The sequence below is a fragment of the Pelobates fuscus genome, chromosome 1 (assembly GCF_036172605.1).
Source record: "Pelobates fuscus isolate aPelFus1 chromosome 1, aPelFus1.pri, whole genome shotgun sequence".
In the NCBI taxonomy this organism is placed as follows: Eukaryota; Metazoa; Chordata; class Amphibia; order Anura; family Pelobatidae; genus Pelobates; species Pelobates fuscus.
This window is the reverse complement of record NC_086317.1, coordinates 152,762,639-152,787,702: the sequence shown is the minus strand read 5'-3', so window position 1 is coordinate 152,787,702 and position 25,064 is coordinate 152,762,639. Positions and strand designations below refer to the sequence as shown.

Here is a 25,064-nt window from a genome sequence, read left to right as displayed (position 1 = left end):
TTGGGGATCTCTGACATGTTTTTCCTTGGCCTATACATAGATTCCATAGATAACTGTTCCACACAGTCCAATGCTTAATTTGACAAATGCCTTGTGGACTTGGAAAGGAAAGGATTAGCTGGCAAGGTCAGAGGATTCCCCCAACCACCCAATAAATCGTTGAATTTCTAACTCAGCTATAAAGTGGCCAGAATTACTTTTCCCCTCTCTTTTACTGTTGCTACTTTTTTAAACGCAATATCTTAGAGCTATGGATGCCCATATTGTGTCCTGCAAAGGATTTCGATATTTCAGTTCTTGCGCACAAAGTTTAATAACATGGATCCGGGAATTACAGTATCAGAAGCATGTGTAGGAAGTAACATGGAACGTCACAGCTCCCACATAGTGCACCAACAATGATCATCAAGTATATACCCCGGTGTGGGGTTGGCCAGCAAAATGTGCCCACGCCTATTTTATTTCCTAATCCCATCCATTCTGAAAGCGGCACTATCAACACCTCCCACCCCCCTACAGAAGAATAGAATATTTTACAAGTAGAAACTTTATGGAGCAGCCATATTGGTTGTGTTGGAATTTCATTGAAATTCCCAACCCAGTCAAAAGATTTACTAAAACAAAGTAGGTATTTTTTCCAACCCTTGACATTTTGTCACGTTTGTCATCTCCCCCAGTCTTTACCAGTGACTGCACTAGGAAATAAAAACTCCTTCGATGGCGGATCCCATGGTCTACTCTTGCAGAATCCTCCATAGACTTCAACGCTGCCCTCAATACACTCAAGAGTACCGCGCTGATGTTGCTGGCAACAGAAACTATGCAAAGAACCCAAAGGTGACAGGGCCACTCTAACTTATGTGCTAAGAAGCAGGTGTGGGTTTTCTAACCTCTTTTCAAAGCACAGCAATACTTCTTGGATGCATTTATAAAAATAGTCGTTCTACAACAATTGTAGAATTTCCTTTAAAACCAAAAGTATCTATATTCTGTACTTTATAGCTCCTTTGTTTATTAAGAAAAAAGAAAGGTAGAATTAAAATTAATTTTACACACGAAGAAGAATGTTTCCTAATGAAAATCGTTCGGGGGAAAAAAATGAACAGACTGCATTGTTTTCATCAACATAAGAGATTCCGCAAAGCAATTAACTTGTTGATGCAGCTTCTTTATGTGGTTCATATCTCTTTTAACCCAGAGGCTGTTCGTGACACAATGTTTTCTAGACTAGTTCAGACTACTCTGTCAGCAACTATTGTTAAGAAAATAATTTTGAAAATGTCCTTATTTTTGAAGGCACCGGTCTTACATGAGCTGTATCATAGCCAAGTGCTTCAGCAGTGTAAAAATTTGAAGAGCTAAAGTATACTCTCTAACCATCAGGATTTCCAGTGAGGGAGCCCACAGCCGTGTAATGGTGGCCCACGTTCAACCAACATTTTTGTGGTTGCATTTAAATGCTTAATGTAATAATATATATTCCACTTTACTGCAATATTTTTGGTCTTGAATGTTGGAAGTAGAAAGTGCAACTTAGCAGTTGATTAAAAACGAAAAAAAAAAGGTTAATACTGCTCAAATTAATAGCACTCATTTTATTGAACATGAAAGGAAGGAAAATGGAACTCGACTTGCAAGGATTCAACCCTGCAAATCTAAAAAATGATCAATTATTACTATTATTAGAGCAGTAAAGTAACAAGCTAGTGTTTATTGTGCCAAGAATTTCCCAGCACATCCCCACAGTAAATAATAAAACCTTTCAAGTAAGCTCAGAGCCCTGCTGGGCACCACAACCACTGCTTTTTGTCTCCTTCTTTAGGAGAATTGAGATTGCTCTACAGAACTTTGAATAACCACCTTTATTTGCATGAAGGTGCTATTTGAATGCTTTCAGCCAATGGGCGCAGTCCCGTATCAGTCAGACTATATTCTAAAGAGACATCCGACTTGCAGAATCCGTATGCAGAACGATCACCTGGATGACCAAGGTAAGTTGTCAAACAGTACCAAAATAGTTTAGCTACTTACTATGGGACAATCTCAGGGCACTCCTAGCATCAAAACTACTACAGGGGGCAGTAGTGGTTGCTGAGCTCAAAATGCATCTTTAACAAACAAAACTATCTCACAGCGTGCAGCAGATTTGATATTGATATCTATATCATTATTTTCATTTTGTAGTTAATAAAACAATAAAAAAATAGAGGTCACTTAGCTTACCGCTCTAGTGCAGTGCACATCTTTCCCAAGAAGCCAGTTCAACTCCAGGTTTCCCTCCCCTTGGTAACAAGACTGGAGTCTCTCCTTAATGAGTGAGTTTATCGTCTTGATAGGAAAGATGCACAGAGTTGAGTCATCAGGTGGATTGTGATACTGCTTTTGACCCTTGGAGAAGATAGCAAAAAGTACATCATCCTGGGTAGAAATTTTCAGAGACCTTGCTAATGTGGCACCAGGCTTAGTGAGGTATGCTGCTTGAAGAAGCCTATACTCAACTCCATTTTTGGTGCATCCAATCGGTAGGGAAACATAAGAGTGGAACTTGGGGTCATTTTTGCATAACCGTACAATCCGTGAGGTGTAAAAAAGGTCACTAGCTGAATTGCTTGAGACACCTTCTGGGGTTTCAGGCTGAACAGTGAGAAAATATACATAATTACCACTGGAAAATCCATAGACATAAAAAATATCGAAATGGGAGACCAAAGCTAGGGTGTCAGATGGGATCTTGATTAGGGATGACACAAAGTCACTGTAAAGCTCATAATCCAACATGGTGGACGATTCAGGGTCACGAGGCAACTTGCGGCTGGAGAGGGTGGGGAAATAGTCCTGTTTGCCATCCACTGCAGTCCCAACAAATAGTTTGCCATCCTGACCCTCGGACTTAACAATTACTCCATACATTGTGCCTGTCTCATTGACACTAGAGAGATAATGTTCTTTCTTGTGAGATGGTTCCACCAAGATAAATAGATCATCCAAACGAAGGAGTTTGCAAACACCCTGGTAAAGGCTTCCACAAGCTAGCAGACGATTTTCAGAGTAGTCAATGATAAGCAGTTTGTTCACATTGTTGGTCAGGGTGCGAGGCTCACTGCAGGGCTGAACATTCTGTGGAGGATAGCAGGATTTGTTATCTTCTCCAGGACCTGTGTTGTGGGACACCAGCAAAGTCAAGTTTCCAGACAGCTTATAAATCCTGTTTACTGCCCCTACATAAACTGCCCCTGTACTTTGGTGCACAGTAAGGTGGCTAAATGTCCAATCCCTGTGCTCGGCATTAAATATGCTGCTGAGGGGAGCACAAGGAAAGTTTTGAGACAACATGGACAAAATCAACAAAACTAAGGAAGCAGTCCTACTGTGGAGATGTAATGAATATTGTGTCCACGTACGAAACCACCTTTGTTCCATTGTGTTGGCTGATGGGAGAGAGATGGATCCCCGGCTCTCTTTGGTATGTGCAGCCTTTTTTAATTTGGATCTTCTTTACATGATTCTGAAAGATATAAAGCCAAACAATATTCATATTAACAGTTGTTTTATTATATATTCAAATCATGGAAAAATAGTACAGTGTTTGCTTGTGTTTTTATTTTACTCCTAGCAATGGGAAAAAAGTAAAGATAAATAAGTAAAAGAACTCCCATCCCTGAAGCAATCTCAAGCAGCAGTAATACTGAGCGCAATCACAAGATTAAACATGGAACAGAAAGGCAGGTCCTGTGCCGATCTCCTGAACATCTCATCCCACGGGGAATATTAGACAGATGAACAGCATCTGTGTGGAGTGTAGGCCCAGGAGCCATGATTTCAGTGTAATTATCTCTGAGTGTTTCTGGCTTAAAGAACAACAAAAATATGAGTCAAAAGAGGTTTCTTTTATCTCTATGTACCTACGGCAGTCTGGGCGATGCATGCGTGGATACAACCAAATGGTTTTGATTGTCTCATGCGATAAGAGGAAAGGAAAACAGTACTTAAGACAGCTCCTGTATTTTTAAACAGGACATGTCTGTGCTTTAATTGTGTGCATTTTTCTGCAGTCTTCCTGCGATTTGTTGACAACCACGAGATGGGAGAAAAAGAGAGGCAATGGAGATGCTTAGTAGGCAAAGAGCTGTGATAAAAGTGTGATGCTGCAGATCAGTTAACGGTAACTAGAATACACTGTTACATTCACTACTAATCAAATAAAACCAGAGGCCTGAGAGCAACATGTCATGTGAAAGAGCATACTAATTCTGATCACTTAGCAAACACTATATCTATTCGGAGTACCGTATTTTACAACCTCGCACACACTTTTTGTTCATTTTTTTTCACCTCTCTCTCTCTCTTTTTCTCTCTCTTTATATATACACGTTTATTCCCCCACGCATAGAAATGTCATTTTTTTTTAAATTTCATTTTGTAATAATGTAATGTCATTATAATAATTCCTAAATCTCTTAGTCTCTTGACTTTACTGTGACTTTTACATGGTGGCCATTCATTTCTGTTGTAGCACCAAGCTCGAGAATCCATATATTATAGCGCAAAAAGAGAGCAATAATATTGAATACACACAATAATAGTGAAAGAAACACATTGAGGAGAGAAGTCCCATTTTGCACCTAAAAATATTGGAGCTTCAATGAAAAAACGGTTAGGAAAGTCTGTATAAAAGACCAAGAACAGAGGACTATCCATATTCGTGACTGGTGGGACACTGAACGTCTTGGTATAAGGTTGATGTACTTCTTGGAAGATTTGTAGTAGCCCAGTGAGGGCAAATGCACTTTTATACACACACAGTGATTTTAAACGTTTTATCTATAATTGATTGCAATAAAATATTACACTGTATGCTACTCATTTTTTATTCACAATTTGGTACTTTGAATAAAGACTTTTGTATATAAGAAATTTTGGGTGTATATCACTGTGGTAAAAAGTGTATTTTTACAATATAAGGTCTGAGTGTTTCTATTTTTGCGTACCTTTTTGTGTTTTTAAAGTTTTTGTTTTTTTTTAAATGGGGAATTAAGGCACACCTGAAACATGTATTTCTCAGCAGTGGTGATGCCGTAGAGACGAACATTGATACAAAATACAAATTAAGGAAAAGCGCACACACAAATATACAGTTTTACATTTGCCAAGGCTACTTAAAATCACCGATCTCAGCAGTTCCGCCATATGTGGAAATGCATACTTTTCCTTTAATTAATCTATGTAGTGCTGAAACAGAACTCTGGTATGGAACATGTGCCTAATAGTTAAAGAAATGGCCCCATATTGCTTAAGGACCTTGCATACATTTCTGAAACCGAATATTTCGGCTGTAGAAACATTTAGTTTAAATAATTCCCCAAAAAGCCTTATCCAAATCCTTTCATCCTAGTATATATATTTCTCTTTATTTTCTCTACTTGTAAGAATTCCTATATGCTTTCACTTTCAAACTGAATTCTCTGCAAACATAACCTTAACAACACCAGTTCCTATCATTTTACTCCTTCGTTCAACCTTTGAACAAGATATAGGGGTCTGATGAGCAACACAACTGAATAGTACCCTCGAGCACTTTACTGAAATAGGACGATCAGTTATGTAGAACGCATTCTGACTTCGACAACTGGCAAAGTGCAAATCACTCAGTAGACCTCTTATATGTGTTTACAGGCCCTTAATTTCCTTTAGTCTGTAACCTCTTGAGAGGATTAGGCTAATTCTCTACCTTACGTATTTGTTTATTGGTGTATTATTTTCAGTAATCACAATATGTTCTTATCTATTGTGTTGAATGCAAAACCAGCTGCACCTTAGCACCATGCACTTTCCTTCCAAAAGGATGCAGGGGCAGGGATGTTCTTCTCAGGTTTTCTTTGAGAAAGCTGAACAGCATGCGCTGCAGGCCTAGACACAAGAGTTTTTGCATAGGTGCCAACAGTCCTGATTTTGTCAGGAGTGACCCAGCAAATATAGGTGGGGACGGAGCACAAGGAGCGTTCAGTAACACTACCCGCATGGTCTGCCTCGAGTGGACATGCTGTCAGCCATTACTTATCATAAGTCATCTATAAGCTTGCTTAAGTAAAACTGGATATATCTCCCCCCCCCCCCCCCCCCCCCAAAAAGAAATCTGCCCTGCTCGATTTTATGGAATATATAATGGATTTCTTTTGAAAGCAGTGTGGAGGGTTTGTACTGGCTGATAATCCCTATCCATATTCTGCTCTCTACAGATGCCACTGAAGAGGCTGCAGATCCTGGAGATTTACTGCAAACATTTTAGCGATTAGAACAATATCTGATTGTTCTACCTGTAACACACTTGTTTTACTTGATGTTCCAGTATGTAATTAATATGGGCATAAAAAAAAAATAGCAACAGTCTTCCTTTGGCATTTGTCAGATCTTCAGCTTTTGTTAAAAGCTGAAGTTTCTATATTTTTAAGCAGTGGGGAATAACCATCTTTCAGATACAGGCACAAAACAGTTCCTTGCATAGTGCTAACTAAAAACCGATGAAGATGCTAAATGGATGCCTGGGGTAGCTCAAAGCTTTTCACTCATTTGGCAGGAAATACATTTTGATGCATTTCACATTTGACAAAGTAATAACTACTTTTCAGAAACCAAACCTGTACACTTAATACCTCTACCCAAACGTCTTCATATAACAGTTTAAACTAGCACAATCTGATGAATGGGGGGGAAAAAGCTAGGATTACAAGGCCTAGGCCACTGGTTCCCAACCTAGTTCTCAAGGCCCAACAACAATCCATATTTTGTCATTATTCACACTGGATCAGATTTGTGAAATGTCTAAGTCCTGGATTGTTAGTTTTGCCTGAGGACTTGGTTGAGACCCACCGGCCTAGATCATTGTATTAAAGCTCAGAGTAGCTCTATATATTTTGAGTATGATTCCCATTATAGTCACACTCATTGCAATTAGGATGCCTGTTTGTTAACAGCACTATTACACTATCTTGAAGTAAACCCCAAGCCATCACACACCAATCATAACAAGTCCAAGCCTCTATTTGTGCTTCACTCACTGATTTAATTTCAGAGAATTGGCAGTCTTATAACAATCAAATAACGTTGATAGAATGAAAGCTTGATTGAACAGGGCCCTCAACACCCTCTGTTCCTGTGCGTCCAACTCGTCTTATTGCAAATACATGTTTGTTAGTCCACCTATTGTATTGTATCATTTAGACTAAGTTGTTTTGGTGCCTGGAGTGTCCCTTTAAATAGAATTTTAAGGTTTTAAAAGCTGTGGTAGCAAGTTTTAAAAAAAAAAAATCAATGTATCACAGGGTTTCATGGCATTAAAACCATTATTGTATTTATTCACTAAAGTCTAAATTGTTGAGAATATAAATGTAAATGGGAAAATGTATACTATTATAGTTTATCGGGTAAAATAACCCAACTATCAAGTCACAGCTTTTCCATTTTGCCATGTGTATTTCAGCTAGCTTCAATTAAGAATTTAGTCAAATACAAAAGTTCAATGTGTATATATTTTTCACAGAGCTCTACAGCAATAACTCTCAGAGTAGGACTGTTTCACAAAATTCACGCAACTCCCTCAGAATGGCGTTAAAAGGTATTTAAACGTACCTTTACTCCATCGCCGTGTTTCAGTATCGTATATAAATGAATCATTTTAATTGTGTATATAATTAAAGGGGAGGTTTTCTATAGTCTTCATCTTGATATAGTTGTAAGTGTTCTGACACTTTTTGATTTTGTGTTAGTGTGTTGATTGAAAGCTTTGTGAAACACGCAGTGGATTAGGGCTGGTCACATAAATAGGTAGCCCAAAAATATAGTGTTAGGAATACATGTTTGTAAGATGGTGTCACGACTAGTAATGTGGTCCAGCACGCAGAAACTATGTAAACATATACATAAGTAAGAAAAGGAAAATAACAGGATAGAGCGTAAACCGGACCTTAGAATGGCCGGACTAATACGCTAGAGACAGAGAATGGTCAAAGGGAAAGCCGAGGTCAAGGAAGCCAGAAAATACTCAATACCGATTAAACAAGCCAAGTCAGGGAAACCAGAGATCAGAATAACCAGGGAAACGCCAAGGATCAGGATACCAGGAAATCAGAAACACAGAATTAGCACTTTCAGGAAACCAGGAAACTGAAACCACGACATGGCAAAGTAATGGGGAAAGCTAGGGGTTTAAATACCCCTCTCTAGGCTATGATTGGTCAGAGGGCGACCTCTGACCCCAAAACGTGCGTGTGCGTTGACGTCGTGACGTCACGCACACGTTGGTATAATTTTCGGGGGCGGAGCTACTCTTAGGCGCGACCACGTGGTCGGCGCCATGTTTGATTCGGGCGTGATGCCCGGAAGAATGGAAGGAGCGGTTCCCGGCTCGCCGACGAGCAGGTAAGCTCGTGTTGTCGGCGTGGCCGTGCCGGTCGGGCACGGCCGTGAGGCTCGGCGGGCCGTTGACCGCAACAGATGGTCAATAAATCAAAAAGTGGTCACATCACCTTCACTGAATTTTATACTTATGCAGCAGGAATGGTTTCCCAATTCAATATGAATGACAACTCCAGTTAAAGTACATAAATAGAGAGAAAAACAATAGTGCAATTCAATTAAACCACAGCATTTTCTATACTAAATTGAACATTCTATCAACTCATTAAGAGCTGCAGTATCAGCTCAAATTAAAACACATTTGTGACTTTGTTAGGCAGACACTTAACCTTATATACAGATTGCAGATCACATTCACTTACGCAATAAAAACATAGATGAACAAGCGCCTTACAAACTTCTGTGTGTGCGAAATCTGCAGCTCGCAGGCTGCTACTCACAGAACATGTTTATATGAATCCTCCCTCTCAGTACAGCTATGCCAATGCACAACTGGACTTTTGGTTTTTTGGTTTCAGGATAGTTTTTAATTACAGGAATGCAGTATAGCAATGGACACCAGGTTTGACCTCAGCTATGTAAATGTATTCATGTCATTTTGGGAATTACAGTACTTGGATTTCTTAGGTAGAGGGGAAGCAAATCTGGTGCTATTTAAAATATATATAAATGATCTTCTATTAGTCTGGAATGGGCATGAAGAAAAGTTGAAAGAATGCATATATTGCCCAAACTCCATTAAAATTCATTAAACTTCAATTTGAAATATTCCCAAACAAAATTCCCAGAATTCTTCATAGAGGGTTATCGATTTAAAAATGAGCTTTAACAAATAATATAATTGATAATAAAGAGGAAGAGCCAAAGAGTAACAATAATGTTTTGTACCATGCAGGTCTTTTGGTTGTGGCAAATGTAGGGGCATGGTCATCGAAAATGTAATGAAATTGAAACATTTTCATTAAATGATTTTGAATATAATATAAGAGAATGCATAACATGTAACACAAATAATGTAAAACATACACGGTTACTTTGAATTCAGATTGAATTCTCACTTTACTGAATAACCCTGTAAATGAAAGAGATACTCTAAGCACCAACACAACTTAAGCTTAATTAAGCAGTTTGGCTGCATAGATCATGCCCCTGCAGTCTCACTGCTCAATTCACTACATCACTTCAATGACACATGAAGCAATAACAGTGACTACAGTGTCCCTTTCAATTTTTATATGTACTCTTTGCATTCTGGCCCATCCAAGACCTTTGATCTATTTTTATCTTTAATTTTGTAATTACCAATATCGGTGAATTCAAAATCAGAGTGCAAAACTTTGGCTAAAATAGCTGAGCTGGAATAGTAATTTTTTTCAGTTTTGCAATTTTCCCAATTTTGTTTTGTTACCTAAGTTTTGCATTTCAGTTCTTAATCCATCACAAATCACTGATTAGTAAATAAATGCTAGTGTGTTCTTTTGCACTTGTATTTTGGGATTCTTTAGACTACAAGTCACCATTGTACTGACTGTGACTAATCACTAGGGCATGCTGGGAAAAATAAGCTATTTAGGACTGTCCCGGCAAATTTAGGAGTTTTGGCACCTATCCATAAATGGTAAGTGTATACAAATTATGTATTTAATTTTATTTTATTTTATCATGATTTAAATTGATTGTTACGGACTAGTGATTGAAATTGACTTGATTTAAATAAAATCCACCCTGTTTTCAACTTAAGACAGAAATAGACTATACATTCTTCTGAAGAGGGTCCTCTTCATTTTATACCAGTATGATTTCCTAATATGTTAATGTCACCGTTTATTTTTAAATACTGTTTGCCCAATGAACAACACAATAGAAAATGTTAGTACAACATGAAAAATGAACAATAGTACGTAACCCAGGACATACTTGAAACCCAGGACATACTTGAAAACGAGAGAAATCTGAATGTATCTTTCCTGGTAAAATATTTTATAAATAAATAAATAACAGTGAAGAAAAATGCCACATTAGGACCTAAATTGGTTAAGTATTAGTTTTGCTGGATGAGCCTTTGCTCTTTCAAGTAAAGGGTATTAAAAGGTTTATAAGTCCCCAAGTACAGTATCAACTTAGCAAATACCTAACGTCCGTGATAGCTTAACCTTTTGCACTCTCTAGTGATATTTTAACCTTCTTACTACTTTTAAGAACAGAGATCAAGATATGTCAATGTACAGGAACCTAGGGATCAAGACCTGGCCAATTACTGATCAGAACAGAATAACCTTTGAAAAAGGAATGGTCTGAATAAAAAGTATTAACATTTTACTTTTTCCTCCAAATGTTTAAGGTACATGATGGCAAGTATACGGTATGACATTTAACTCTAAATGCACTACAATATCAAACATCTCATTACGTATTTTAACCAAGTATTACCAATCAAAACACACAGAGAAATGTTTCAAGGCATTGTCACACAGAGACATAACTATCTTTCTATTTCTAGTAATTTGGGTACCCTAGTGTGGAGGGCAAGCCTTTAATAAAAAAAAAAATTAAAAATGATCTATTTGTTTTCTATTATGTATTCTACATCTAAACTATCTGCTGTGTTTTATTCAGCGCTGTGAAATATGTTGGCGCTTTATAAATGACAGTAAAAATCAAATAAATAGTTTATTATATTTCATGGAATAGAATCTGGTCATATTCATCCACTAGCAGTCCAGTTACCATTAGGATAATTATACCATACAAATAAGCAGTGGAATATTGCAGACAGCTCGGAGCTCGAGGTCATTAGATAGCTCAGATGTGACCAAAAGGTGGACCCCCATCTGATGCAGCACTACAACCGAACAATAGTTATAATGGTGCTTGCAGAGTTCCTTCAATATTAAAAAGTAATTAAAAAGGGAAAAAAGAAAATTCTAAAACATGATTACAGCCTGCATACTTTTAGGACAAAGCCATTTTCTCTAAGCTTTTCAAGTCGATTACAATCATCTGGGGAAACAGCCACAGTTTTTTTTTCTACTTTTTTTTGTACAAATGTCACAGAAATCCGAAAGCTCCTGACCTTTTTTCCTCCCAGGAAAATTAGCACTTTATCTCTTTCAATATACACACAAATGTGTTAATGTAGGAAATACTGGTTAAATGTGTTTTACAATCAGTACACTTCATTTAGAAACGGTCCCTGGCCTATGTTCCTGTGCATACAATACATAAGGGAACCTGCTCAAATCCATACAAAGACATTTAAAGGAACACTCCAAACACCTAAAGTACTTTAACTGAAGTGCATTATGTGAGATGTGTGTGTACTTATTTTCACTTTGTAATTTCAACTTGGCAATTTAACAAATTTACCTTGTTACACCCCCTGCTGTCAAGTCAGACAACAGGTCCTGTTACTTCCTGGTTTGGTTAGCTCCATGGAGCTAAACACATAAGGCAGCAATTACACAGAGTGCCTGCCTTGCAAAGACTTTTCACTGAGCTGAAACTGGGAAGTCTGTGATTGGACAGTCACATGAATCAGCACTGGAAAAAAAGGGGAGGACTTGCAAAGGCTTTAGAAAAAGGATCTGCTGCTTTTACAAGCTGTTTTTTTAGAAATACCCTTAATGGAAAAAGGCACAATTAAATATATGCATTTTTAAGTGGGGGTATATTTACTAAATGGTGTATTTATTTTAATTTAGATAGTTTAGTGTGCCTTAAAAAACTGCATGAAACCACCTATTTCAGATTTACCAGCGTAATACGGCCATGTAAAGTTTAACCCATCAGTACATCAATTTTAATAGGTCCTAACTTAATTACATTGCTTACTTTAAAGGGACACACCCAGCACATTGCTTCATACAAAGGATCTGGTGCGTAGTGTTGTTTGTCCCTGTATTCATATAACCACAGAAATGTTGAGATATACTAAAATCATTTCAGTTATGCCCATCCCCTATTCTTTCTCTCAATAGCTTTTTATGACAAGGAACTACACCAGCCACATGTAAGCATTAAAGCTATAGATTCCATAAATGTATTCTTAGCAGATAGAATACATTCACAACAATCACCACGATCTGTCAATCCAATTCCCTTCATATAGAAGCAATGAATCCGATGCATCTCTCTGAGAAGCATTAGCAGCATTCAACACCATCATCCATAATGCATTAAAAATCCAAGGTATGCATTAAAAATGTAAGTGCCTTTAACCCCTTAAGGACACATGACATGTGTGACATGTCATGATTCCCTTTTATTCCAGAAGTTTGGTCCTTAAGGGGTTAAAAAGGATTCTCCAGGCACTCATGCACGTTAGATTCAATGGGTAAGTTTACAATTCGTTTTTTGACTTTTTCACATTAATTCCTCATTAAAAAAAAAAAAAAAACAATAATAATTATGACCATGTTTGCCCCTCCCAACACACAGTGTTCACTTTAAATACTGCAAAGCTTGGATGTGTAGGAAATTCAAATGTATGTATCTTTTATCATTATTTAAATATTTTTGAACACATTTAATGCAACTATATAATGTACATTCCTACAAATGTTTAATACTTCTATAAATCTTGCAAAAATAAGTTTCATTTAAAAACTTCTAAAAGACAGACAGATAGAAAGATAGACAAACAGACCGATAGATAGATTACAAATACAGTATGAGTACACAGAATATGTCAAACAGTGTTTAAGCTTGAGCTTCACCTTTACGTCCTCTTTAAACTGATTTACAGCTCACTGAAATAAGCGGAGAAGTGAAAAGTGAAGCTTTCCTCAGCTCGTAAACACTTAAAACTGCTTGGGTAGTCTGCAACCAGGAAAGGAATAAAATATTAACTGCAAGGAACTGAAACATGTATGGAAGCAGTGTTGTGAGTTTAAACCCTACCAAGGACGAAGAAGCGTTTTACACACACTGTAAGTGGCAACATGCCATCACATTTGGTCTTAAGCAAACTAGTTTCAAAAACTAGAAATACTATTTGGGAACATATGTTTTCACGCAGACAACCTGTCTTCCATTTTAGAGATCTATAAGAAAAAGTCTATGCAGTTACAAGAAAACAATGTATCTCATCTAACATAATATAGCCTCTAAAGCTGGAGTCTGAATAGTACACACCTGTCAGGTAATGTCTAACCCAGGGCTGTCCAACCTGCGCCCCCCTAGATGTTGCTGAACTACAGCTCCCATGATTCCCTGGCTATCTGTTTCATTGAAAGAATCATGGGAGTTGTAGTTCAGCAACATCTGGGGGGCCGCAGGTTGGACAGCCCTGGTCTAACCTTCTGCATGAAATATTCTGTGGACTGGCTGTGCATACATATATTTGGAGCACTAAAGATTAGGCTTTTCTGCATTTGCCAAAACACATTTAAAGGGACAGAGTGCTGTAGGCATTAGATTATAATAAATTAGTACAGAGGTAGGCAAGCTTCAGCACTCCAGATGTTGTGGACTACATCTCCCATGATGCTTTGCCTGCATTATAACTGTAAGAGTGCTATGGGAGATGTAGTCCACAACATTTGGAGTGACGAAGGTTGCCTAACTCTTGTTCAAGTAGTTCCTAGTTGGCGGAACTATGTTTCGCAATAACCCAGGAAATAGGATGAGGAAGAGCCATAATAAAATAGGAGTGTGTGTGGCGAGCAGAACCTTGCTCACACTGAGCGTTGTTGTCATACCAACAGGGATAAACAACTGTCCTACAACTTTTATTAGGTCCATTAAAACAGATGTAACTTGCAGTTGGCTGCATAAAAATGTTTAAGAATGAGGCTAAAGACAAATCTTTCTAAATTATTGATTTGCTATATATATATATATATATTTTTTTATCAGAAAGCATTATTTTTCACGTTGCTACATGTCACTATATAGTAAACTTAATGATTAAATATTAAAGGAACACCATAGCAACATTATTGGAATTAAATTGTTACCTTCAGGGTTTATAACATTCACAAACAGTTTAATGCCAAAATTCACTATCCATTGCCCAATAGTTCTGCCACCCTATTTTCCCCCTGCTGCATGTCTTGAAAGTAGAAGCCTCAGCCAGAGATGTCGCTGATAGACAGGGAGTGGCAGCTGACACTTTAAGCCAATTAGTAGCTTCCATTGAAAATGGCTTGAGAAAAATACATATGTTCATTAACGGTTTACCCTTAGCAAAATCCTGATTAACACACACACACACGTTATGATGAACGGAGTGTTCCTTTAGTGCACCTATTGGGAACTGTCCCCGTATCTTTGGATGCTGAAGGTGCACATCCATGGCACTTAGAGGGTTAAAACCTGCCTTACCCATAAGAGTCCCAGTTCTAATTAAACCCTTTAACGCTATGTTCTTAAAATGATTTTTACCATTTTACCATTGCAACCATTGTAATCAGTTATTACTGTATGAGAATAACTGAATGGTATGGTTGAGAAAAAAACTGTGAAAATTTATATATATGAAGGGTTCAAATGAAATCATGGAGATAGGTAAAGGAAATACACTTCATCAGCCTCATAAATTTTGGGATAGAAAAGAAGGGGTTAACAGTCTCCCCTCTTTCCACAAGGCAGTAAATATATTTTCCAACCCTTTAAAAGAGCTAATGGTCTCTATTATTGTAAAAAATAAAAAAGAGCTCGAAGGATGACTACATCATAATTTTAATCATGCACGCTTATAAAAAATGCATTCTTTAGGGCTGCAGTGGGTAAAATGAAAACTAAAGATTCCCATCTACATTTGACTGATTACAGCCCTGAAGAATGCATTTTTTATGAGCGTCCATAATGAAAACAGCTATGTGGCCACCCAGGCTCATATAGTCACACAGTCTATTTGTGTAGTGAGGTAATCAGGCAGGCGGTCTTACCATACTTAAATCTGGTGGTTCTGAAAATATATATATGTATATATTTACATATATATATATATATACCGTATATATATATATTATAGAAGTGTATATATATTATACACACACAGAGTTGCGGGTAATGGCTTAGTAGTGATGCTTTTTTTTTTGTTGACTTAAATGTCATCTCTGTATATAGTAATTAGCGTGTGGTTGATAATTACTCGTCCACCCACTTTTTATGCCACAGCGGAGATTTGCCAACACCCACAAAGCAATGATGGCAGCTCCACCGTTATTTCCCAGCTATGCCCTTCTTTGTCTAAAAAGCACTGCACATAGTTTAGTACATAATGCAATCTGTGTGCATTAAGAGAGTGGGCCGTAATAACATCTGCTGCCCTCTTTTTTGTTTCCAAGGGCATAAAAAGCAACTTTACTCCTTGCTTGTAATATCTCACACAAAAACAGCAGAGTTTATTCAGTAAACATTGAACTGCAGTAAATAGAAAGCCGAACTGCAAAATGTAGCTGTTTTTTTTTATTTTTATTTTTTAAACATTGTCCAAACCAGCTACACAGCTTGGATAGATAACTTTACATTTTGCACTTTGTTTCTAAGTTAAATTAAATGTAGTGTTAAATTTATACACCCCAGCAGAATAGCTGACACTTGCTGCTCTGCACCTTGACACACAGCTCAAATCTCTCACCCATCCCCCTGTGAAAGACACGACCCCATATAGATGCTACTGTGCATGGGAATCTCTTGTCAGTTGTAGTCCCCTATTCTAGTGTCTTCTCCAGCTGTCTGTGATGGTGTCTATTTAAAAGAGAATGAATTGTGGTGGTTTGGGAGCAGCCATTTTTAGGCAGCTGAGACAACAAAACAAACGGCTGCACATTGTGCACTAGGAAACAGATGACATTGCACCAAAATTCTGTCAAAAATTAGTTTCACCATCCAGAGCAACCAATACTAGTAACCCAAAAGTAGCATCCATGGGGGGAATGTTCAGCATGTAACAATAATTTTTGTTACTTTCCCAAATCCCTCAGTATTGCTAAGAAACACATGTAGTGGTATTTATAATGGAAATAATGAATATAATTTATGTATAAATATAAAAAAAAACCATTTTCTTAAAGGGACACCACTGCCCAAATCCAAATTAAGTATGACGGTTTAGTATATATACCCCAAGTGAACATGCATGCATTTCATTATGCATTTTTTTTTTATTGGGTTTATACCAACAAAAACTGCTTAGAATACCTGCAGATCTCTTGTCTGGTGCCTTTGCAATACATCCCCTTCTAACATTGCCCAGACTTCCCAATGCAGCTCCAAGTGAAGTCTTTGCAAAGCAGGTGCTCTGGACAATTGCTGCCTCTTACGTTTAGCTCCACTGAGCTAAACTAACCAGGAAGTAACAGGACTGAGTGTCTGAATGAAAGCTGCAAAATGAAAAAGAGGACATACTATTTACACACAAACCATTCCCGGAAGCTTAAGTGCTTTAGGGGTCTGGCATGTTCCTTTAAGATTATTCATTAAAGTGTAAATTGTCTGTAATTCAAAAGTTAAAGTCAACTTTTTGGCCAAAATAGCTGAACTGAAAACCCAGCTGATCTGCCAGGTTTTTACAATTTGACTATATTGGTCTAGTGCTTGAAATGCACTTGGAATTCCGACTAATTGCATAATTATTCATACCCTTTAAGGATATCTTCCACTTTTGCTTCAGATGATTGGTTGACTTATTAATAAGATCACTTCTACATGTAATTAGATATTTTAAACTACTTTTACCCTTGCTGATATACAACTCTGACATACACGTGATGTTTTATACAGCAAATTGGGTTTTTTGTTGTTGTTAAAGGCCTGTGTATGCTGTTGACCCTACACAGATTAAGTTTTACACAGATACATGAGTCCATACAAGTAAACAATTTAGTTAATTGACGATGTGAGGTGTTTTTACAAGGTATGACAACAAGCCTTTACAACTGCAGGACAGACACACAGCTGCAAAGTATCGGATGTTGGCTTGTCAAATCTTACTGGTTTGGGAGACAAAGTCTCACAGATTTTTTTAGCATCTGTTGTTTCTGCAGATTTCAGTGGAGCCTCAGTGCCAAAGAATTTGCACTTTACTATTAAAATAGCAGTTTTATTAGTAAACCCTAATAAATATGTTTGGTTCTTGAAGTTTCCTATTTCTGTACAGAAATTACAGTTACATGACCTAATAGAAAACACAGCAGTAGCATGATACATTGATTAGGGGCTTACAAATGTACCCATTATGTACACAAATAGCTCCATACATACATACATATACTACATATACATTAAATAAACCTCAGAGAGAGAGTGAAAGCATTTATGTGTGTGTTGAGTGTGCGTGTGTATCACTACATCAGTAAATAGATAAGTGGCTTGGTGCTGAAAGTGTCACAAACAAACTTACTCTAGTACTGTCATGGATTGAATGTTGTACTCAAGTATGTATTTTGCAAGCACTATACATGTTGCAAATAATTGTGACATTCAAAAGACCTTAATAAAGGTAAAACGGTAGGCAGGGCCTGACTGCCATGCTGAGCAGTCGCATGAAAGAGCAGCTCCAGCAACCTTGTGATTTTTTCAACCTATTAAAGGTCCACACCCTGCGGCCCCTACCACTACTGCGACTCTGCAACCCCACGGTACCATCATCCTGTGGCATCAACCTGGAGTTTTCTATAAAGAGGCTGAAGCAGTGCATCAAGCAACCTGCTCCACGAGGCCGCTGGATTTCCCTCCTCGCAAGATAAAATCTTCCCGGAGCTGTGGCAGAAGCGGCTGAAGCATACCTTTAACGCCCTCGGCGTGAAGCTTGCGGTTAGGCTGCAACCCATGACCCCTTCTGTCCTGGCCAACCACACTCCCCAGGGTCACACACTGGAAACGGAGCAGAGGGGAAGATGCAGTGACTTTACAAGTTACTACTTCGCAGCCGCACGACATCTTGGCTTCCATCTGGGATCATCTGCCTGCAGACCTCCCCACCACGGCAGAGCATAGGCTGAAAAGGAACTGTGACTCTTGCTACCATACACACCTCTGTCCAGATACCCATATTTTTCCTGATAATTTCTAAGTTTATGTTCTTATTTTAAGTTTACTACTTCTAATAAGTTTTAGTATTTTTAAGTCTACTACTTCTTAACTACTTCTAATAATATGGGGTTCTGATCTCTATTAGGGGCCTTGCTCTCTAACAACCTTATTTAGGGGGCATTTGGAGTGTATTAATACTCTATTAATGTTGCCAGTTAGTATAACCTGATTTCTCAGCTTTTTTTCTTATTCTCTACTGACATATTCATCAGCATGTTAACAAAGCATAGGGTCAGGAACACAAACATGTATTCCAGACCCCATAAATAATACCCACCATTTAGGTGGTTTGCCCCCCCTAAAAAACCCAACTTATTTCCAACGGCGCTGGCCCCGTCCCCTTTGTGACATCTTTTTAGCCAATCCAATGCTTTCCAAGAAGGAGCTAAGGGAAAACATTATATTGGCTAAAATCGACAAGTGGGCAGGGCCAAATGCTACTTTGGCCAATCAGCACCTCCTCATAGAGATGGATTGAATCAATGCATCTCTATGAGGCAAATTCAGCGTCCCCATGCAGAGCGTGGGTACGCTGAACGTCAGGGCTGCCTACTGTGCAGCCCTGAGCCAGGAAGCCCCTCAAGTGGACATCTAAGGAGTGGCCACTTGGAGGTGTCCCTAGGGGCAATGTAAACACTGTTGTTTCTCTGAAAAGGCAGTGTTTACATGAAAATGCCTGAAGGGAGCTATTATACTCACCAGAACAACTACATTAAGCTGTAGTTGTTCTGGTGACTGTAGTGTCCCTTTAAAAGCTGACAAGTATACTTAGCCTGTTTATCTGTTACTACCAAAAAAAAAGAGGCTGCTCTATGTAGGTGTATAACTCTATGCCATCTTATGCTGTGCTTTCATGCTGTGTTTCTTGTTATACTACCTTTATCATTTGCTGTATCGTATAAATCAGATGCCTCAATAAAAGAAAGAATTATAAAAAAAATAAATAAAGGTAAAACAAGCAGTGGTGTGCCTTTGAAAGATTTTTCTCTTCAAAGTGTGCCTTAGTCCAAAAGTTTTTTGGGAAAATAACAAAGATGACCACCTTAATAAAAGGATTTTGAGATATTAATAGCCTGCAGCCTTGCTGTTGTAAACAGTGCCTTTTCCGAGAAACAGCCCTGTTTAGATTTTGCAAATTCCACTCTTAACGAGTGGCTGTCATTTAGACACTAGTGGCTTTGAACTAAAATAGATGCAATTATTTGACGTCAATTAATCTATTCAATCTATTTGAAGTCCTCCATCAGCTTGTAATGCATGCTGACGTTGGACACTGGGACTGTGCACTGTTTTTCTATGACATTTCAATGCTTCTCTTTTTGAGAAATAATGCATTGGCGGGTAGCAGCAATCTCTATGCTTTCTGAGTTGAGAAGCATGTGACTTGATGTCTGTTCCGCTAATGGAATAAAGGTAAGGTTTTCTGGCTTTTTTTTTAGCCCCATAGTAACCAGACCGTTTTTCAATTTTCTTACCGTTAAGGACCAGGGCTGTTTTTACATTTCTGCTGTGTTTGTGTTTAGCTGTAATTTTTCTCTTACTCATTTACTGTACCCACAGATATTATATACCGTTTTTCACGCCATTAAATGGTCTTTCTAAAGATACCATTATTTTCATCATATCATATAATTTACTATAAAAATAAATTATAAAATATGAATTTGTTTTTTAAAAACACACTTTTTTAACTTTGACCCCCAAAATCTGTTACACATTTACAACTGCCCAAAACACCCATGCTAAATAGTTTCTAAATTTTGTCCTGACTTTAGAAATACCCAATATTAACATGTTCTTAGCTTTTTTGGGAAGTTATAGGGCTCTAAGTACAAGTAGGACATTGCTGTTCCAAAATATATATTTTTTCAATTTATCAATAGTGACATTGTAACAGTAATGTGTCATAAGTCTCTGAATTACACCTCACATGTACATATGTTTTTAAAGTAGACAACCCACGGTATTCAATATGGGGTATGTCCAGTCTTTCTTAATAGCCACTTAGTCACAAAAACTAGCCAAAGTTAGCATTTATATTTGTTTATGTGTTAAAAATGCAAACAACTATTATGAACGCTAACTTCGGCCAGTGTTTGTAACTAAGTGGCTACTAAAAAAGACTGAACATACCCCATTTGCAATACATTGGGTTGTCTTCTTTGGCAAATCGTATATCATCATGGGGGTATATCTCATTCCTGGGCTACCATACGCTTCTAAATTGCAATCAATAAAATTACTTAATTATGTAAAAATATTACATAAATATGCACATTGAATTTAAATATATATACATATCTATATATTTGAAGTCTACGTGTATATTTATGAAATTATTTATGTAATTATGTATATGGACATGTATATTTCATATTATATTTAATTTTTTATATATACATAGATATATACAATTTAATTATAAGTGTATTTTAATATATATATAAATGAAATAATATCAAAATACAGTTAGAATAAAATTATATATATATATATAATTTTTCAATTATTTTTACATTTTATATTTATTTTTAATGAATTATTATTTATAATTATATATATATTTATATATATATATATATATATATATATATATATATATATATAACACTTAAGACTTAATAACACTCTTGAATTCTGATTTTTGGACAACTAGTAAATTCTGTATGTACTTGAAAGCTCTTGGGATAAACATATTAAATAAAGAACGTCTGTGTAGGGCTGAGTGAAAACAAATTTTGTCTCCTCACATAAGCCCTCAAATAACTACCTTTATTCTACCTTTTACAACAAATACTAAAGTAAAGTTTTGGCAGAAATAATATCGGTTTAATACAAAAGCAAAAAGCAATGGAATCTTTTTTCACATTAGTTCACACAATTGTTAAATGTAACGGACTGAGACAGGACATGGGAGACTTCAGAAAAATTACAGGCAGTAATTGTCAAAAGTTACAATATCACATAAGATTTATTATTATTCACTCTAATAGAGGTTTTTATCATTTGCGCAACCCCTCTCTACTCTGATTTTCTCTCTGATCTGAATGAAGGCTTCAAGAAGATTTTAAAGGAATACTATAGGGCCAGGAACACAAACATGCATTCCTGACCCTATAGTGTTACAAACACCATCTAGCCCCCATTGCTTCCCCATTGCTTCCCTAAATATAATACAATCTCACCTTTATTTCAATCTGCTGCTGCTGGCTCTGCCCCTGAGCTGCCTGCTTGGCTGACATCATCAGAAGTGTTGATCTGAGCCAATCATAATGCTTTCACATTAGCAAGCTTGTCAAGGAGGCAGATCTTTAGGCAGAGCCAGAGAAAGCCAAACACAGCCCTGACCAATCAGCATCTCTTCATAGAGATGCATTTGAATCAATGCATTTCTATAAGGAAAGTTCAGTGACTCCACGCAGAGGGTGGAGACACTGAATGTCACTGTGCAGCACTGCCACAGTAAGCACCTCTAGTAGACATCTGAGGAGTGACCAATGGAGGTATCTCTAGGCTGTAATGTATACACTGCCTTTTCTCTGAAAATACAGTGTTTACTGCAAAAAGCCAAAAGGGAATGATTATACACAACAGAATACATACAATAGACTGTAGTTGTTCTGGTGACTATATTGTCCCTTTAAGAAAACTTTGTAGTATTTATAGTAAACATTTTGGCTGGAATGCACCTTTTCTTGATATGAATAAAATGTCAATTGCCATCTAGTTTTTACAATTCATATTTCAACCATCTATAGTCTCTAGCAGGGGTTGCCAAGAGCTCTAGTAATACATATTTTCAGCAACTGGAAGTATAACTGTTGACCCCTCCTTCCCGGCCTAGAGTAACTCTAGACCTCCATGATGGAACATAAACTGTATCAGAATGTTCGTTATCGCCAATGTGTGACTACCTGTGGCACCCAGTTTTGACCACTTGTGGCTCTAGTCCAGGAAGCCTGTTTCAGGGCCTGTTTGCTGTACTACTCCACAGCACAACATTAACATTAGACCAACAATAAACAAAACTAGTATCAATACACAAGTAAAACCATCACTTAGCCTCTCTCCGACCCCACAAAAAGAGCTGCGGCAATCCACAGAGGGAGCACAGGCCTTGGAGATGGATCTGAAAGGCTTCAATTAAGCTGAAAGGAGTTATCTGGTATTTAAATAATTATTGGATGGAAGGAGTAATCGTGGGTCTCTGCTGATTTCTTTCACTGTCATCTTAATGGAGGCTATAAGATTATTATTCAAATGGCTTTGAGATTTCCTTCTGAAGGAAAAGAAAACGCAAAGACAGAGAGCAGGCAGGGACAGATCATTTAACTGTCACAGGCAAGGCATTATTAGTCTTCTCTCATTCCAGCTGTCAGTCACTCATAGACGCAGCAGATTATTAGCACAAATTTTATGCACAAGAAACAGAAAAGGGAAGAGGGAACAAAATAGAAAGGAATACAAAAAAACAAGCTACCCCCTCTAGAAATGACAGGACCAAAGGAACAATTGATATGTCAATGAATACCAGCTGTGCTGGCTTTTATTATGAGGCTGATGATGCCGGAATCTTATTTTTTTCCACAAAACTCCTGCGTTTTTGTATCTTTAGACATGGTATATTTGGATTTTCCTTTGTTTATTCTAAATACAACAAGGCTAGTTTTAACACCTTTTTTGCTATTAAGGAGTAAGTGTATCTCGTCAATAGAGAATTAAGTTTTTTTTTGTATATAGAGTGAGACATAAATACTGGTCCGACTAGAAACTCGATAATTAAAGGCATATTTGGAAAAACAGAGTTAATTAGGCATTTAAAAAGAGCAAGGCATTTAAAATGGCAGACATGTGCTGACAGGAAAAGCTAGGTGTGAAGGGGAGAGGCAGGTAAATCCAAGTCCCCAAATCCCAATGGTCTAGTTAGTAGGCCTGCAATTCCTGTGGCATTTTTGCTGGTGGTCCAGTTTAGGGACCAGGGAAAGCGGTGTATGGACACAGATCTCTCTTTCCCTCTATTGTCTAAGTGCCGCTCTCCGGCTTTCTTATCTCACACTCCCTCGTCGTGTCTTCTCTTACCAGACATTTTCCATCTTATGCAAAAAGTATACTAGTCCTGTTTTTTTTTTGTTTTTATTTGGAGTGCCAAAGACTGCATACCCTTCTCAAAAGAGGTCCCTATATGTGTAGCATATTCGCGTATCACTATCTTTCTACATATTGAAAACCCCTTGACACTCAACCTAAATAAGGACACATTTTTACTTTTGTTTTACCCTAATCCACCACAATGAAAGTATAATAAAGGTTTTGGTACATGTGTATTGCAATGTCTGTTTATTTTGTTTCTCATGACTATATCGACCCACTCATGCTTGTGTGCAGGGTAAAAAGAAAGAATTTTTTTTTTTTTTTTTTTAAAGGTTTTGGTGTGCTATGTCATGATATTGTAGAAATGCATGTTAATACATACAATACTATTTTTGGATAATTTTTTTTTATTTGTATAAATGTAATCCTTTTTACAGTGCCCTTTTGTTTTATTTTATACTCAATACTATTACCATACTGATTACAGCTGCATATAAACTGCCTCAGAGCTACCAGCTCATTATGTCCATCGCATAAACTACGTGTGTGAATGAGGTTATTTCTATAAGAGGTTTTCAAATATATACACACATGAAACGTTTCAGGCACGGTCCAAATCTACGTAAAACTAAGACAAATTGCTGTAAGTTTCCTAGGAATTTTCCCATGAAGGCTTCAGTGATAATCAAGCCAGACTCTTAATAATTTTCAGGGTGACTTTTTGACAGAGACACAAGCTGCATCCAACTGCTGGGAGAGCGGTATTAAAAGGAGGGAGGTAAATAACATAGCATATTGTATGTTATTCACGCTATAGCTGCCATTAACAAAACACTTGAAGACTAGCAGGGAATGGTTCCAAAAATAGCTTCCTGATTACATCTCAACACTTAGAAGCAACCAAGTGAGGTAGGAAAGGCTTGAAGGAGGGCCGGGGTTATTCATGCCAGTAGAGACAGATTTTCCATTAAGTATTTTAAATCTTTTAAGAAGCACTTGGCACAACTTTATTTATTCAGAGTGATACCGGAGAAACTGACGGAAGCCAAGCACAGAGAGATGGACACAGGTTTCTTCAGGAAGGAAGAGATTCTTTATTGGATCACCGATCGGGACTCAGAGGGACTAGCGTCACCAAAATACAGCAAAGTCTGAGTACTGAATACATAGAGTACATTCCTTATATAGCACTGTAGCTCCTCCCACAATTAACTACACCCACACATACCCTTAACCTATTTAATAAATAGAGTCTAAACTCATCCATCCGGTCTAACCACGTGGCTCATCTGATACAAAGGAGAGGGACGCGTAATTCCAGTTCTTACATTCCTGCACCTGGTCAGTACAGTGATAACAGTATCTTAGCTACGTGTACTACAAACACATATACATACATATGCCTTGTGGCAATCTTAGCCTGCTAAACTTGTATTTTACTGGAATTACATCACATTCCCCCCTTTGATGCCTCTGATATTTCACAATTACTTGAGGCATCACTTAACCTTGGTTTGCAT

At 37.5% G+C, this 25,064-nt stretch overlaps 1 protein-coding gene across 1 annotated transcript in view; it reads right to left on the bottom strand.

The window, feature by feature from the left end:
* The window catches only part of PLXNA2 (plexin A2), a 330,517-nt gene that overhangs the window by 260,137 nt on the left and 45,316 nt on the right, over positions 1 to 25,064 (bottom strand). The window contains exon 2 of the mRNA XM_063450974.1: positions 2,224 to 3,505. Coding sequence (XP_063307044.1) covers positions 2,224 to 3,420 — 1,197 coding nt within the window. The 5' untranslated portion in view covers positions 3,421 to 3,505. The remainder of the gene's footprint in view (positions 1 to 2,223; positions 3,506 to 25,064) is intronic.